The following is a 14725-nucleotide window of genomic DNA, read 5'->3' as shown; positions in this document are numbered from 1 at the left end:
CTTTAGGGTAAATCACTGATGTTATGATTTTCTGAATTATTACCTGAATTCAAAGCATCTTCTGGTGAGGACTAAATAACCTCTTCTTTTTCTAGAACATCAGGTGGGAAAATAGGCCTTTCTCATCTCACAAAAATCCCTGATTAATAAGCTTTCCTATCCTAAAGGCCCTGAAAGAAAAGAGCCCTGCTTCAGCAAAGAACAGCAAGGATCTCTTCTAAACACTGAACTATCTAGGCCAGAAATCACATGACTTTAAAGTAAGCTATATGGTTTCATCTATAACAAACAATATATAATAATTAACTGCTTTTTCCGTTTCTTCCTTTTTAAGGTTTGTTCGGTCTTTTAGCTTCCTGTGCTTCTCACAGACATTGCACAACCAACCACTGACACAACAAATCCTCAGGGCTTATTTCCAAACAGGTCCTGGCAAGTTTCTGAATTTCTGACTCAAAAGCTCCTTTTATTTTTATACTAGGAGTTAAAGTAAATAACTTGTTTCTATAGAATTGGCTGTGCTTGCCAAGACTTGAACATTAAAAAGCAAAACATAACACAAATGAACAGGTGAATGTGGAAATGTGGCTAAATATAAACATTTTAGACCATCTAATATGAAGTATTATCTAAAAGATACATAAAACTAATCAAAAAATACATCAAGATGGGTTCTAGTTAACAAGGAGTGAAAGGATATTCCACGCCGCCTCTCCCACTGAATGCAGCTGTAAAACCTGGATAGAATGCACACAACTGCTAGTAGGCTGGGGAATCAGAAGTACCAGGAAGCCAGCAATGAGTTCACCATTTTTTCCCTCCAGTACTACCCTCCTTCACCTGAGCTCAACGCAACCCAACAAGCATTAGCAAGACAATCAGAGCTCCCCTGTAAGTTTCCACTAGAGAAGCAGAAAGAGGTTCCTAACACCAAAAAAGAATGCAAGACTTCAGCTGACTCCCAATAACATGTGAAGAACAAAAATAGCCCATAATACACAGATACAAGTCACAAGGAGAGTCAAAGAATGGAACTGGCAGGGAAACACTTACATAGAGACAAAATAGATACAGTGGGAAAAAAGATAAGGAAAAGTAATTGAGACATGAACATACTTAAACAGGGGGAGGAGAATACTTGCCAGCCTGGGTTTACATCATTTGCTTTTGGTATTTTGAGTGTGGATGACTACATGCTACCATCACATATCATTTTTTTAGGAATATGGAAAATCTCAGGCGGGGGTTGAATTGGACCCGTAGCTGCCGGCCACAGCCACAGCCACAACAACTCAGGATCTGAGACTCGTCTTCGACCTATACCACAGCTCACAGCAATACCAGATCCTTAACCCACTGAGGGAGGCCAAGGATGGAACTTGCGTCCTCATGTGCATCCTTATGGATACTAGTTGGATTCATTTACACAACTAAATGCAAATTAAGATATTTTTGCCTTGCCTATAAGGGTTAGCATATATATACTTTTTTTTTAAATTCAATATTGGTGAGCATGGAGGTAAGACAGCCTCACTCCTACTAGTGTTAAGTACAAACTGGTAGTATCATTTTGAAAATGAAATTCTACATATGAAGACAATTAAAAATATGTAGATTATTTTCTCCAGAAATTCTTTCCTAGGATTTTACCCTAAGGAAATAATTTGAAAAAACTGAAAAAGCTCTACATATAGAAACATTCGTTGTTTTTTGGAACAGTAAAACAATGGAAACAACCTAATATTCAACCTCAGGGAAATTAGGGGAAGTAAGTTGCAATAAACTCACTTAGCCAAATACTATGTAGCCATTAGACATATTTTCTAATAATTTATAACATGGAAAAATTATTTTTCTAAGTTTATTTTTACTTATTTTAAATGATTTTTATTTTTTCCATTATAGCTGGTTTACAGTGTTCTGTCGGAAAAATTCTCATACTAAAGTAAAAAAAAGAGGACACAGGAGTTCCTGTTGTGGCTCAGTGGTTAACGAATCCGACTAGGAACCATGAGGTGGCAGGTTTGATCCCTGGCCTTGCTCAGCGGGTTAAAGATCTGGCGTTGCCATGAGCTGTGGTGTAGGTTGCAGACTGGGCTCAGGTCCCACGTTGCTTTTGGCAAAAAGATAAAAATAAATAAATAAATAAAAGAGGACACATACTGATTATTTATTTTAACCATGTTAAAGAATATAGAGAGGGAGTTCCCGCCATGGCTCAGTCGTTAACGAATCCAACTAGAAACCATGAGGTTGCGGGTTTGATCCCTGGCCTTACTCAGTGTGTTAAGGATCCAGCGTTGTCGTGAGCTGTGGTTGTAGGTCGCCGATGCGGTCAGATCTGACGTTGCTGCAGCTCTGGCGTAGGCCGGCAGCTACAGCTCCGATTGAACCCCTAGCCTGGGAACCTCAACATGCTGCGGACACGCCCCCCCCCCCAAAAAGAATATACAGAAAGAAATAATCAAAAAGGGAACAGAATTCAATATATGAAAAGTTAATATTTCTTTTATTTGAGAATGAGCCTAAAGGTTCATGACTTGCAATAATTTGTCATCTTTCTGAGGCAAGAATCTGAAACATGTGCCAGGTGGCTGAAATTCAGAAGTGAGTCACTTAGTTGGAGAGTGACCTTGGAGAGCAGAGGCTGGGAGGGCTGGGCCTGCCTCTTTCCTGTAAACCTACACTGCCTTTATCCCAAGCAAAGAATTATTGTTCCTGTAGGAGAGATAATGACAGAATGGACAGCTACCAACTTAGAAGCAGGAATACAGCCAGTCACCAATGAATTTAGTATTCAGCATCTGAAGGTTGTTTTACTGTTCTGTAATCAAGCTGGAAATCTGAATTTCTGTAGTTATACATTATTTTACAGGGACAAATACATTCTATAGTGCTATTTGTCAATGAGGGAATTCACAAAGACCTTAGGATATGTCCTTCTAGAATGTCCTAAGTATACTGCAAATCAAAATGTTAAAACCACTTAGATGTGAAAACATTTGTTTTCCATTTATGCCTTTTTGTATTCAACACCAGACCCTCAACCCACTGAGCCACCAGGGAACTCCAAGATCTTTTTCTTTACTAGACCAAGTAAGGTGACAGGAAAACCCAACATAAAAAGAAAGCAAAGCTCTGTGTCTCACACTCACCTTATAGCACCTGTATTTATAGAGAACTACCAGGAGAATAGTCATGACGACAATGACGCTAATCATGATAGCAGCATTCAGAATTGAGTGCAGGGCTCTCTGCCCTACAGTCTCAGTGTCTTCTGTAAATGGAGTATAGATCCTACAATAAAATAAAACACAAAAGCCCCAGGTAAGTGTCAAGGGAGATCTCAAACTACATGCTCTCCAACACATTTTGTTTCCTTGATTCAGTTGATATATCCTTTTGGGGGGGGGGGGGGGCACACATAAGCAGGATTCAGAAGTTCCCAGGCCAGGGATGGAACCTGTGCCACAGCAGTGACACTGCTGGATCCATTCTTAACCCACTGAGCCACGAGGGAATCCTCAACTGATACCTTATAAATCACTCTTTTGCATCTCATCAATCTAACCAAGAATTAACCTAAGAAAAACAACTATACGCTAAAATAGGTCCTCCAAAATAAAAGGAGCTAACATAAGGAGGTGGACTTATATGAACCAGACACTGGCTCCATCTAGTGGATGCTTTACATTGAAATAACTACCTCATCAAATGTTCTCTACATTTGTGATTCGTTAAAGTACTGGATTCGGCAACATAAACTGCCTAGGCTACAAGTGGCTGTCAGAGGAAGGTAAAATGGCCGTAGAATGCCTGCAGCCAAAGTTGTCATGATGTCACATATTCATCTTTCCCTTGTTTCTCATCCACACAAAAACACTTTTATTTCAGGTGCTAATGTTCCCAGTAAGCCTTTATTTCTGCCTCCCCCATAGTTACGTGTGGCCATGAGAATAAGTAATGGCCAGTGAGTTATAAGCAGATGTGTTGTGTGGAACTTCTAAGGAAGGAGCAAGTTCTGCTGAAAGATATGTCCTTCGTCCTTTTCTCTCTCACTCCTTGCTGCCTGAATGAAGGCTTGGGCTCCAGCCCTGAAATAACCTATAGAATAGAGCCACAAAACAAGGAACAAGGGAGCCTGAGTCCTTGATAAAGAGAAACCACTATACAATCTGAACTACGACCTCTGCAATACTCTGCAGGAGAGATAAAATATGCATATCATTTAAACCAGTTGTTTTGATATTCTACAACGGGCTCAGCAAACTTTCTGTAAGGGATCAGACAGTAATATTTTTTTTTCTTTTTTTTAGGGCCGCACCTTTGGCACATGGAAGTTCCCAGGCTAGGGGTCAAACTGAGGCCGCAACTGCCAGCCTACACCACAGACACAGCAACGTGGGATCCAACCTGTGTCTGCAACCTATACCACAGCTCACAGCAATACCAGATCCTTAACCCATGAGCAAGGCCAGGGATTGAACTCCCATTCTCATGGATACTCGTTGGGTTCATTACCACTAAGTCACAATGGGAACTCCAAGAGTAAATACTTAAGCTTTGTGTGTCATGGTCTCTGCTGTAAGAGACCTCTCAGCTCTGCCACTGCAGTATGAAGGTGGCCGTAGACAATGCAAAAATGAATGGACATAGGATTCCAATAAAACTTCATTTACAAAAAGAGGTGGCAGGCAGATCTGGCCTATGGGCTACAGAGCTTACTAAATAAACCCTGTTCTACAATATGCAGCCAAACCTAACTGCCACTTACAAATTTCCCAATCTCTTTTGTTATTACCTCCAACTCCTCCCAAAAGGTTAAAAACTTGGCTTTCAGAATCCTGCACAATTTTCCAGACACTAGCCAATTTCAAATTTCAAAATTCATTTTAAAACTTTTTGTGGGCCCAACAAGAGTCCTGGAGAGAGAACTAGATGACATCTGAATCGAAGCATTTTTCTTGGAGACAAGGGGGTGACACCAACAGCACCAGAGAATCTATTTGACAGTTCTGGAAGCACTTAGTACCAGCTTGCACTTCTTCTTCATCCTTTCACTGAACAACTTTGTTTTGCTTAGCATTTATTACATACCTCACCCTGGAAACAAAGTGTCCTCATAGTCCTTATGGTATAAAGGCAAGCCGGGCATAAAATAACAAAAATAAATATATACTTGCATTTTGCAACAAATGAACAAAGAACAGTTTGCTATGAGAAAGAATGCCAGGAAAGACCTAATTCTGTTAGGAGGATGAGGGAAGTTATCTTTTAGGACTTAACACTGAAGACAAGATGAGAAGGATAGGAATTCCCATCATGGCTCAGTGGGTTAAGAACCTGACTAGTATCCATGAGGATGCAGGTTTGATCACTGGCCTCACTCAGTGGGTTAAGGATCTGGCGTTGCTGTGAGCTAGTATGCAAGACAGATGAGGCTTGGATCCAGCGTTGGTGTGGCTATGGTGTAGGCAGGCAGCTGTAGCTCTCATTTAACCCCTAGCCTGGAAACTTTCATTTACTACAGGTGAGGCCCTAAAAAGAAAAAAAAAAGATAAGAACAATAGGAATTAATTCACCAAAGTTAGAAAAGGAAAAGAACATCCCAAGGAGAAGAACAATGAGCCCAATGACCTTAAGCTGATAAAGATCAATACTCAACTCTTTTTTTTTTTTTCCCTTGTCTCTTTAGGGCCGCAGGTTCCCAGGCTAGGGGTTGAATCGGAGCTGCAGCTGCTGGCCTACACCACAGCTACAGCAACGCCAGATCCAAGCCACGTCTACAAACTGTACCAAAGCTTGTGGCAATGCTGGATCCTTTAACCCAATGAATGAGGCCAGGGATCAAACACACATCCTCATGGATACTAGTTAGATTCTTAACCTGCTGAGCCACGATGGGAACTCCCACTAATCAACTCTTTACCTGTTCAATTCCAAGTAAATTCAGCCCTCTCTAGGGATACCACATAGAAAATATACATATAAATCTACAACTTTCATTTTCTCTGCTTTAAGCATCAACTGCCTCTGGCCATCAGAGAGGATGGATTCTCTAAACTTCATGTCTCTTCAGTGCAGACGCTTTCAAGTGATGATGACACTCTATGAAAGACACCTACACCGGCCTTGAGAAAAATAAAACAAAACACTCATACGTACAGCTGCCCATCCTTCCGGGTATAAAAGCTGACTGATTTGATGGTGGCCACAACCACCACCATACAGAGAGTCACAGGGACAAAGAGCATGATCACATGTTTGGCGCCATATTTCAACGTCAGCTCCTCGTCTTCCTCTTCTTCTTGTTCCACCACCTGGCGTGAGTTTCCCTGGGCTCCGCCATTGGATAACGACTCAGAGTTGCCACGCCTCCGCCTCTCAATGCTGTGCTCATGCCGCTCTCTACTGTCATTCTAAAAGCACAAGAGAAACGCTCAGTAAGTTAGACTCCCAGTGGAACCAAGGTTTTCTATATCAAAAACAGAAAATGTAATGATTAGACCTGAGATTAACAACAGGTCCATGGTTATATGAGTTCCAGAAACTCGAAACAAGAATCAATTTGGGAGTTCCTGCTGTGGCTCAGCAGTAATGAATCTGACTAGTACCCCTAAGGATGAGCGTTCAATTCCTGGCCTTGTTCAGTGGGTTAAGGATCCAGTGTTGCCTCGGCTGCAGCACGGGTCCATAGGTCACAGCTGCAGATTGGATTCAATCCCTGGCCTGGGAACTTCCATATGCCACAGGTGCAGCCAAAACAAACAAACAAACAAACAAACAAAAAACAAACAAAAAAAACCCCAGCAGTTCCTGTTGTGGCATAGCAGAAACAAACCCGACTAGTATCTATGAGGATGTGAGTTCAATTCCTGGCCTTCCCTAGTGGGTGGGGGATCCGGCACTGCTGTGAGTTGTGGTATAGGCTGCAGATCTGGCATTGCTGTGGCTGTGACATAGGCCAGCAGCTGTAGCTCCAATTAGACCTCTAGTCTGGGAACTTCCATATGCCACAGGTGTGGCCTAAAAAGACCCCCCACAAAAAAAAAAAAACTTAAAAAAAAAAAAGTTATCATGTGATCCAGCAATCCCATTCCTGGGCATATATAAAGAAAACTCTACTTTAAAAAGATACATGCACCCCAATGTTCATAGTAGTGCTATTTATGATGCAAAACATGGAAGCAACCAAAATGTCCATCAACAGATGAATGGATAAAGACACACACACACACAGGAATATTACTCAGCCACAAAAAAGAATGAAATAATCCTATTTGCAGCAAAATGGATGGACCCAGAGATCATCATACTAAGTAAGTCAGAGAAAGACAAATGTCATATGATATCACTAAAATGTGGACTCTAAAAAACAAGGTCCTACTGTATAGCATAGGGAACTATATTTAATACCTATAATGAACCATAATGGAAAAGAATAGACATATAAGACGGAATCACTGCTGTACACCAGAAATGAACACATTATAAATGATCTATACTTCAATAAAAGACTAAATTAAAAAAAAATTTTTAGCAGAGTTCCTGTTGTGGCTCAGCAGGTTACGAATCCAACTAGGATCCATGAGAATGCAGGTTTGATTCCTGGCCTCCCTCAGTAGGTTAAGGGTCTGTTGTTGCCACAAGCTGTGGCGCAGGTCTCAGACACAGCTCAAATCTTGCGTTGCTGTGGCACAGGCTGGCAGCTGTAGCCCCAATTCAACCCCAGCCTGGGAACTTCCAAATGCCACAGGTGTGGCCCTAAAAAAGAAAAAAAATATATTTTTAAAAAGAAAGACAATATAAAAGATAGAATTCTTTTTTTTTTAAGGCTGTACCCATGGCACATGGAGGTTTCCAGGCTAGGGGTCATATCGGAGTTGTAGCTGCTGGCCTACACCACAGTCACAGCAAAGCAGGATCCAAGCTGCATCTGTGACCTACACCACAGGTTATGGCAATACGGGACTCTTAACCCGCTACTCGAGGTCAGGGATTGAACCTGCGTCCTCATGGATTTGTTAACTGCTGAGCCTTGCTGGGAACTCCAAAGACAGAATTCTTGAGCAGAAACTTCAAGATGGAAGGTGAATGGGTTCCAGGCAGAGACAACATGAATGGTGGCACAGGCCATGCAGAAAACCAGTGAGTACTCCTGAGGTGGCTGGAGAATAGGGTGGTCAGGGCTGGTGGCAGGAAGGGAAGGTTGGAAACAGGTTGTAAAGAATCTTGTTTGTCATGTCAGGGACTTTAGACTTTATCTTGTAGGCAATAGAAAGTCATAAAAATTGTTAAGGTTGAGGAAGAGACACATCAGATTATATTTCATTTTTAAGAAACGTGACTGACTGGCAACAGAAAATGGGAGAGGTATGAGAAAAATATTTCAAGAGCAGAACTGACAGGGCTTTGTAGATTACATATAAATGGTCAGGAAGGAGTTGAGAATGACCCTGAAGGTTTTGGCATAAGGGACTAGGGAGGTGGTGACGACATTTATAGGTACAGGCAACATCAGATGAGCAGGCTAGAGGAGAGGGGAGGGATTTTAGTTAGGGAGACAGGTGAACTGGAGGTACGTGCAGCCAGGCAGCAGAGTCAAAGGCTGTTGATAAGAATTTCAAGCTCAGAGGAGAGTTGGGGGAAGTTAATAGTTTCTGTAGCTATGAAAATAAATAAAATCTCAGGGAGGAAGTATAGATGGACTTGGTGTTGGTCATTAATGTAGTACAACATCTGTGGAAGGAAACAGAGAGAGTGAGATGATGATCAGGGAGAGAAGGGTGAATAACTTGCCAGCTTAAGCAGCAGGGGATTCATAAATCATAACGGACTGAGGAATGAATGGACACCGAGAAATTAAAGCGAATCATTCTTTGAAGAAAAAAAAAATGTGACAACAGAAGGCAGTCAAATTTGAAAGTCATTTTAGGGATGTTAGAGCCTTGAGCATACTTGTCAGGTCAAAACAGAGTTAGGATTAGAGGAAGACACTGAGGACACAATGTCTCAATAGGTAGGGGATAAATTGTAGGCAACAGAAGGAGAGAAGAACTGGCCTTCCAAAGACAAAGGCACTGGTGCCCTCTGCCTCGGTCTGACCTCACGGAGAAACCATCTGAGACTCAAGCCCTGTGAGGAGTGGAAAGGAAACTATGGCAAAGCACAAAAGATAGAAATATGTATACCATTCACCAGGAGAGATAATGAACACAAGTCACTTAAGTTTAGGAGGAAGCAAATGGTATGAGGAAGGTGGGATCTGGGAAACGAGGGCGTGGTGTGATGGAGAGCAGAGGGAATTCATACTTTTACTTTTCTTAGAAGGAGGTGACTATGTCATATGCCAAGAATGTTATGTTTGTGACTAATATTTAGCAATATAACTACGACCAACTTGATGGGTTGATTAATGTCTAATATAAACAAAAATGTGGAGTTCCCCTCTTGACTCAGCAGTAACGAACCAGACTAGTATCCACAAGGACTCGGGTTCCATTCCTGGCCTTGCTCAGTGGGTTAAATAACCGGCATTGCTGTGAGCTGCTGATGTGGGTCGCAGACGCAGCTCGGATCCCAAGCTGCTGTGGCTGTGGCACAGGCCAGCAGCTACAGCTCCAATTTGACCCCTAACCTGGGAACCTCCATATGCCATGGGTGAGGCCCTAAAAAGCAAATAAAGAAAGAAATAAACAAACTAAAATGCAAGTCATAATAGCTCTATACAGTCTTTGCAAGCATTTACATAATTTAATATTAGGTAATTTATATATTGTACTTTCATAATTTACAAAGCACTCTCACATCATCTCATTTATTCTTTTCATAGATTGGGAGGTTTTGGTAGATGAACACTAAAACAACTGGTCCAAAAATCTCACAGCCAGAAAACAGCAGAGGCAGGAATAAAATTCAAGGCTCTTGCTTCAAAACCTGTGTTCTTGGAGTTCCCATCATGGCTCAGCAGAAACAAATCTAGCATCCATGAGGACGCAGGTTTGATCCCTGGCCTCACTCAGTGGGTTAAGGATCCAGCGTTGCCATGAGCTGTGGTGTAGGTCGCAGATGCGGCTCAAATCTGGCCTTGCTGTGGCTGTGGTGTAGGCTCCAATTCAACCCCTAGCCTGGGAACCTCCACATGTTGCAAGTGTGGCCCTACAAAGACTAAAAACAAAACAAACAAAAAAAACAAAAAAAAAAACTAACAACCTGTGTTTTTCCTATGGTACCACAGCTGTCCTACATGAGCTGTTTGAGTGAGTCTACCATGAAAGAGGCAAGCATGATATGTTTGTTCACGGTACTTGACTGGATATTCTGGTTTATAATGAACATTAGCCAATCCCACCCTGCCCCACCCCTGGAGGTGATATGGGATTATAGAGCAATTTAACTCTCTCTCACACACACACACAAACACACACTTTCCTCTTTAATAAAGTAATACTTTGGATACTAACTTTTTTTTGTTTTTGTTTGTTTTGGTTTGGTTTGGGTTTTTCTGGTTGCACCTGCAGCATGCAGAAGTTCCTGGGCCAGGGAATGGACCTGCACCACAGCTATAAACAGAGCCACAGCTGTAACAACACTGGATCCTTAACCCACTGAGCCACCAGGGAACTCCTGGATACTATTTTTTAAACTAACTGTATTATTTTCTTCTTTTTTTTTTCTTTTTGGTCTTTTTGTAGGGCTGCAGTCACGGCATATGGAGGTCCCTAGGCTAGGGGTCTAATCAGAACTGCAGCTGCTGGCTTACGCCACAGCTCACAGCAAAGCAGGATCCAAGCCGCATGTGCAACCTACACCACAGCTCTCAGAAAGGATCCACAGCTCTGGATCCTTAACCCACTGAGTGAGGCCAGGGATCAAACCCACATCCTCTTGGATACTAGTCAGATTTTTTCCAATGAGCCACAATGGGAACTTCCTTTGTCATTTTTCTTTTTTCTTTTTTTGTATTTTCTAGAGGCCTCTAGAGGGTCTAGAGGCATCTAGACCTGAGGCATCTAGAGGTTTGCAGGCTAGGGGTCTAATCGGACCTGTAGCCACCGGCCTTCACCAGAGCCACAGCAACGTGGGATCCGAGCTGCCTCTGTGACCTACACCACAGCTCACAGCAACACCTGATCTTTAACCCACTGAGCGAGGCCAGGGATCGAACCCACAACCTCATGGTTCCTAATCGGATTTGTTAACCACTGAGCCACGACAGGAACTCCCCTTTGTCATTTTTCTATTTGACTTACAGTATTTTGTTTTAGGTACACTTATTAATTTAAAAACAGTGAATGCCAGCTGTGTATAAGGATACAGCAGCCAACAAGACTGCTCTCATGAACTGATTTCGAGCAGGAGAAAACAGATAATAAACAAGATAATTACAGATCAGGATGGTACTATAATACAGTGATGTGAAAAATATGCAGAACAGGACTACTTTCAGATGATGTGACCAGAGAATATCTTTCTGAGGAAATGACATTTGAGCTGAGCCCTGAAGGATGAAAAGATGTGAAAGGGCTTCTGTACTATACAGGATTAACTCAGCAGGTCAGGGGTGTCCAAACCCTGCACATGCCAAAGAAAGATTTGGCCTGGTTCCTAGGAGATAACCTCTAAGCCCATGGGATAGCCTGCCTGTTAAGAGTGTCTCTGTTTACATGAGGCTGTGGACCGCATTAACAATGTGATCTATGGTGACAGTCTTGGGCCACATGGTATCTGCCTGACCTCAGGAGGGGCTAGGGAACTATGCTCAGCCATGTCGACATAACCAACCCCCAATAAAACTCCTGGACACTAAGGCTCAAGAATGCTTCCCTGGTTGGCAATATTCCGTGCATGTTGTCACACAATGCTCCTGGGAGAATTAAGCACAACTCCACTGGTAGAAGACAACTAGAAGCCTGGCCTGGTGTTTCCTGGATCCCTGCCCTATGTGCCATTTTCTGTTGCTAACATTAACCTATGCCCTTTCACTGCAATAAACTGTAACAGTGAGTATAACAGCTTTTCTGTTCTGATCTGTGAGCTCTTCTACTAGCTAATCATTGAACATGAGCATGGTCTTGGGAAACTCCACACATACGTGTACACTAAAAACTACAAAATATCGCTAAGAGAAATTAAAGATCAAAAACAAAAATAGGCAAATGGAAACCAGCTATAATGGAAAAAATAAAAATCATTATAAAACATTTGAAGAAAAAAAGACAAAGGGACTACATCAAACTTCAAAACGTCTATGAATCAAAGAAACAATCAACAGAGTAGGGAGTGGGATGGATGGGGTGCTTGGGGTTAATAGATGCAGGCTATTGCCTTTGGAATGGATTAGCAATGAGATCCTGCTGTGTAGCAACAGGAACTACATCTGGTCACTTATGATGGCGCATGACAATGTGAGAAGAAAGAATGTATACATGTACATGTAACTGGGTCACCATGCTGTACAGTGGAAAATTGACAAAACACTGTAAAGCAGCTATAAGGGAAAAAAATGAAAATCAATATAAAAAATAAATAAATAAAAAGAAAAAAGAGGAGTTCCCGTCATGGCTCAGTGTTTAACGAATCCGACTAGGTACCATGAGGTTACGGGTTCGATCCCTGGCCTTGCTCAGTGGGCTAAGGATCCGGCATTGCCATGAGCTGTGGTGTAGGTCTCAGATGCGGCTCAGATCCCGCATTGCTGTGGCTCTGTCATAGGCCGGAGGCTACAGCTCCGATTGGACCCCTAGCCTGGGAACCTCCACGTGCCACAGGAGCAGCCCTAGAAAAGGCAGAAAGAGAAAAAAAAAAAAAGAAAGAAAGAAAAAAGAAACACTTAAGAGTAAAAAGGCAACCACAGAATGGAAGAAAATATTTGCAAATTATATATCTGGTAACGGGTTAATATCCAGGATATAGAAAGAACTTCTATAACTTAAGAACAAAGAAACAATCTGATTTTAAAATGGCAAAACACTTGAACATACATTTCTCCAAAGAACACATAAAACAGCCAAATAAGAATAAAAAAAGATGTTCAATACCACTAATCATAAGAGAAATTCAAATTAAAACTAAAATGAGATATCATCTTACATCTATTAGGATGACTACTACCAAAAAAACAGAAAATAACAAGTGTTAGCGAGGGTGCAGAGAAAATGGAACCTTTGTGCATTGCTGGAGGGAATGTAAAATGGTGCAGCCACTATAGGGAATAGTATGCAGGTTTCTCAAAAAATAAAAAATAGAACTGTCATATGATTCAGCAACCACACTTCCAAGTATACAGCCCAAAGAATCAAAATACCCATGACCACTGTAGAAGAAACTCAAATGTCAATACATGGATAAAGGAAATGTGGTATACATGTACGTGGAATATTATTCAGCCTTAAAAGAGAAGGAAATCTTGTCACGTGCTAAAACATGAACAAACCGGAGTTCCCGTTGTGGCACAGTGGTTAACAAATCCGACTAGGAACCATGAGATTGCAGATTCGATCCCTGGCCTTAATCAGTGGGTTAAGGATCAGGTGTTGCCGTGAACCATAGTGTGGTCTGCAGATATGGCTCAGATCCCACGTTGCTGTGGCTATGGTGTAGGCCAGAGGCTACAGCTCCGATTCGACCCCTAGCCTGGGAACCTCCATATGCTGCGGGAGCAGCCCTAGAAAAGGCAAAAAAGACAATAAATAAATGAATGAATGAATAAATAAATAAATAAAACATGAACAAATCTTGAAGACATACTATGAGATAAGCAAGTCAAAAAAAAAAAATACTATATGATTCCACTTATATGAAGTATCTAAAGTAGTCCAGCTCAAAAAAAACCAAAACATAACTGGTTGCTAAAGGCTGTCTGTACAGGGAAATGGGGAGCTGTTGTTGAAAAGGTGTAGAGTATCAGTTTTGCAAGTTGAAAAGAAATTTACTGCACCACTGTGTGAATACAGTAAACATCACTGAACTGTACACTTAAAAATGGTTGAGATGGGGAGCACCTGCTGTGGTGCAGTGAGTTAAGGATCCAGCATTGTCTCTGGTGGCACAGGTTCAATTCCCAGCCTGAGAACTTCCATCCGCTGTGGGTGCAGCCATTAAAAAAAAAAAAAAAAAAAAAAAAATTGGGGGAGTTCCCATTGCGGCACAACAGAAATGAATCCGATTAGTATCCATGAGGGTGAAGGTTCGTTCTCTGGCCTCACTCAGTAGGTCAGAGATCCGGCATTGCTATGAGCTGTGGTGTAGGTCAGAGACTCAGCTTGGATCCTGAGTTGCTGTGGTTGCGGCATAGGCCGGCAGCTGTAGTTCTAATTTGACCCTTAGCCTGGGAACTTCCAAATGTTGTGTGTTTGGCCCTAAGAAGGAAAAAAAAAAATTGGCTAAGATGGTAAATTTTAAATTTTATGTTGTTATTTAATACAATTAAAAAAAATTTTAAAGACCTAAATAAATGTAGAGATATAGTGCATGTTCATGAATTCGAAGACTCAATATTAGTAAGGTGTCGATTCTACCAAGCCCCTCAACTGATCTGTAGATTCAATGCAATCTCAATCAGCTGTTTTTTAGAAATATTTATTAAATTGATATGGAAATAAAAGATCTAGGATATCCAAAACAACCTTGGAAGCTGGAGAATTAATGCTGTAAGACTTTGTTTGTTTGTGTTTTAGGGTTCCACTTGCAGCCTATGGAAGTTCCCAGGCTAGGGGCTGAATCA

General features: G+C 41.6%; 1 protein-coding gene across 2 annotated transcripts in view; it reads right to left on the bottom strand.

Moving 5' to 3' along the window:
- Positions 1-14725, bottom strand: part of PSEN1 (presenilin 1) — an 85494-nt gene that overhangs the window by 41448 nt on the left and 29321 nt on the right. For both annotated transcript variants that reach the window (XM_047794708.1, XM_047794709.1), the window contains exons 4-5: positions 6166-6419; positions 3156-3297 (exon numbers count right to left, since the gene is read on the bottom strand). In XM_047794708.1, coding sequence (XP_047650664.1) covers positions 3156-3297; positions 6166-6419 — 396 coding nt within the window. The remainder of the gene's footprint in view (positions 1-3155; positions 3298-6165; positions 6420-14725) is intronic.

This window comes from Phacochoerus africanus, chromosome 9 (genome assembly GCF_016906955.1).
Source record: "Phacochoerus africanus isolate WHEZ1 chromosome 9, ROS_Pafr_v1, whole genome shotgun sequence".
NCBI classification, from domain to species: domain Eukaryota; kingdom Metazoa; phylum Chordata; class Mammalia; order Artiodactyla; family Suidae; genus Phacochoerus; species Phacochoerus africanus.
The sequence above is the reverse complement of the archived record's forward strand: the minus strand, read 5'-3'. Positions and strand labels throughout refer to the sequence as shown.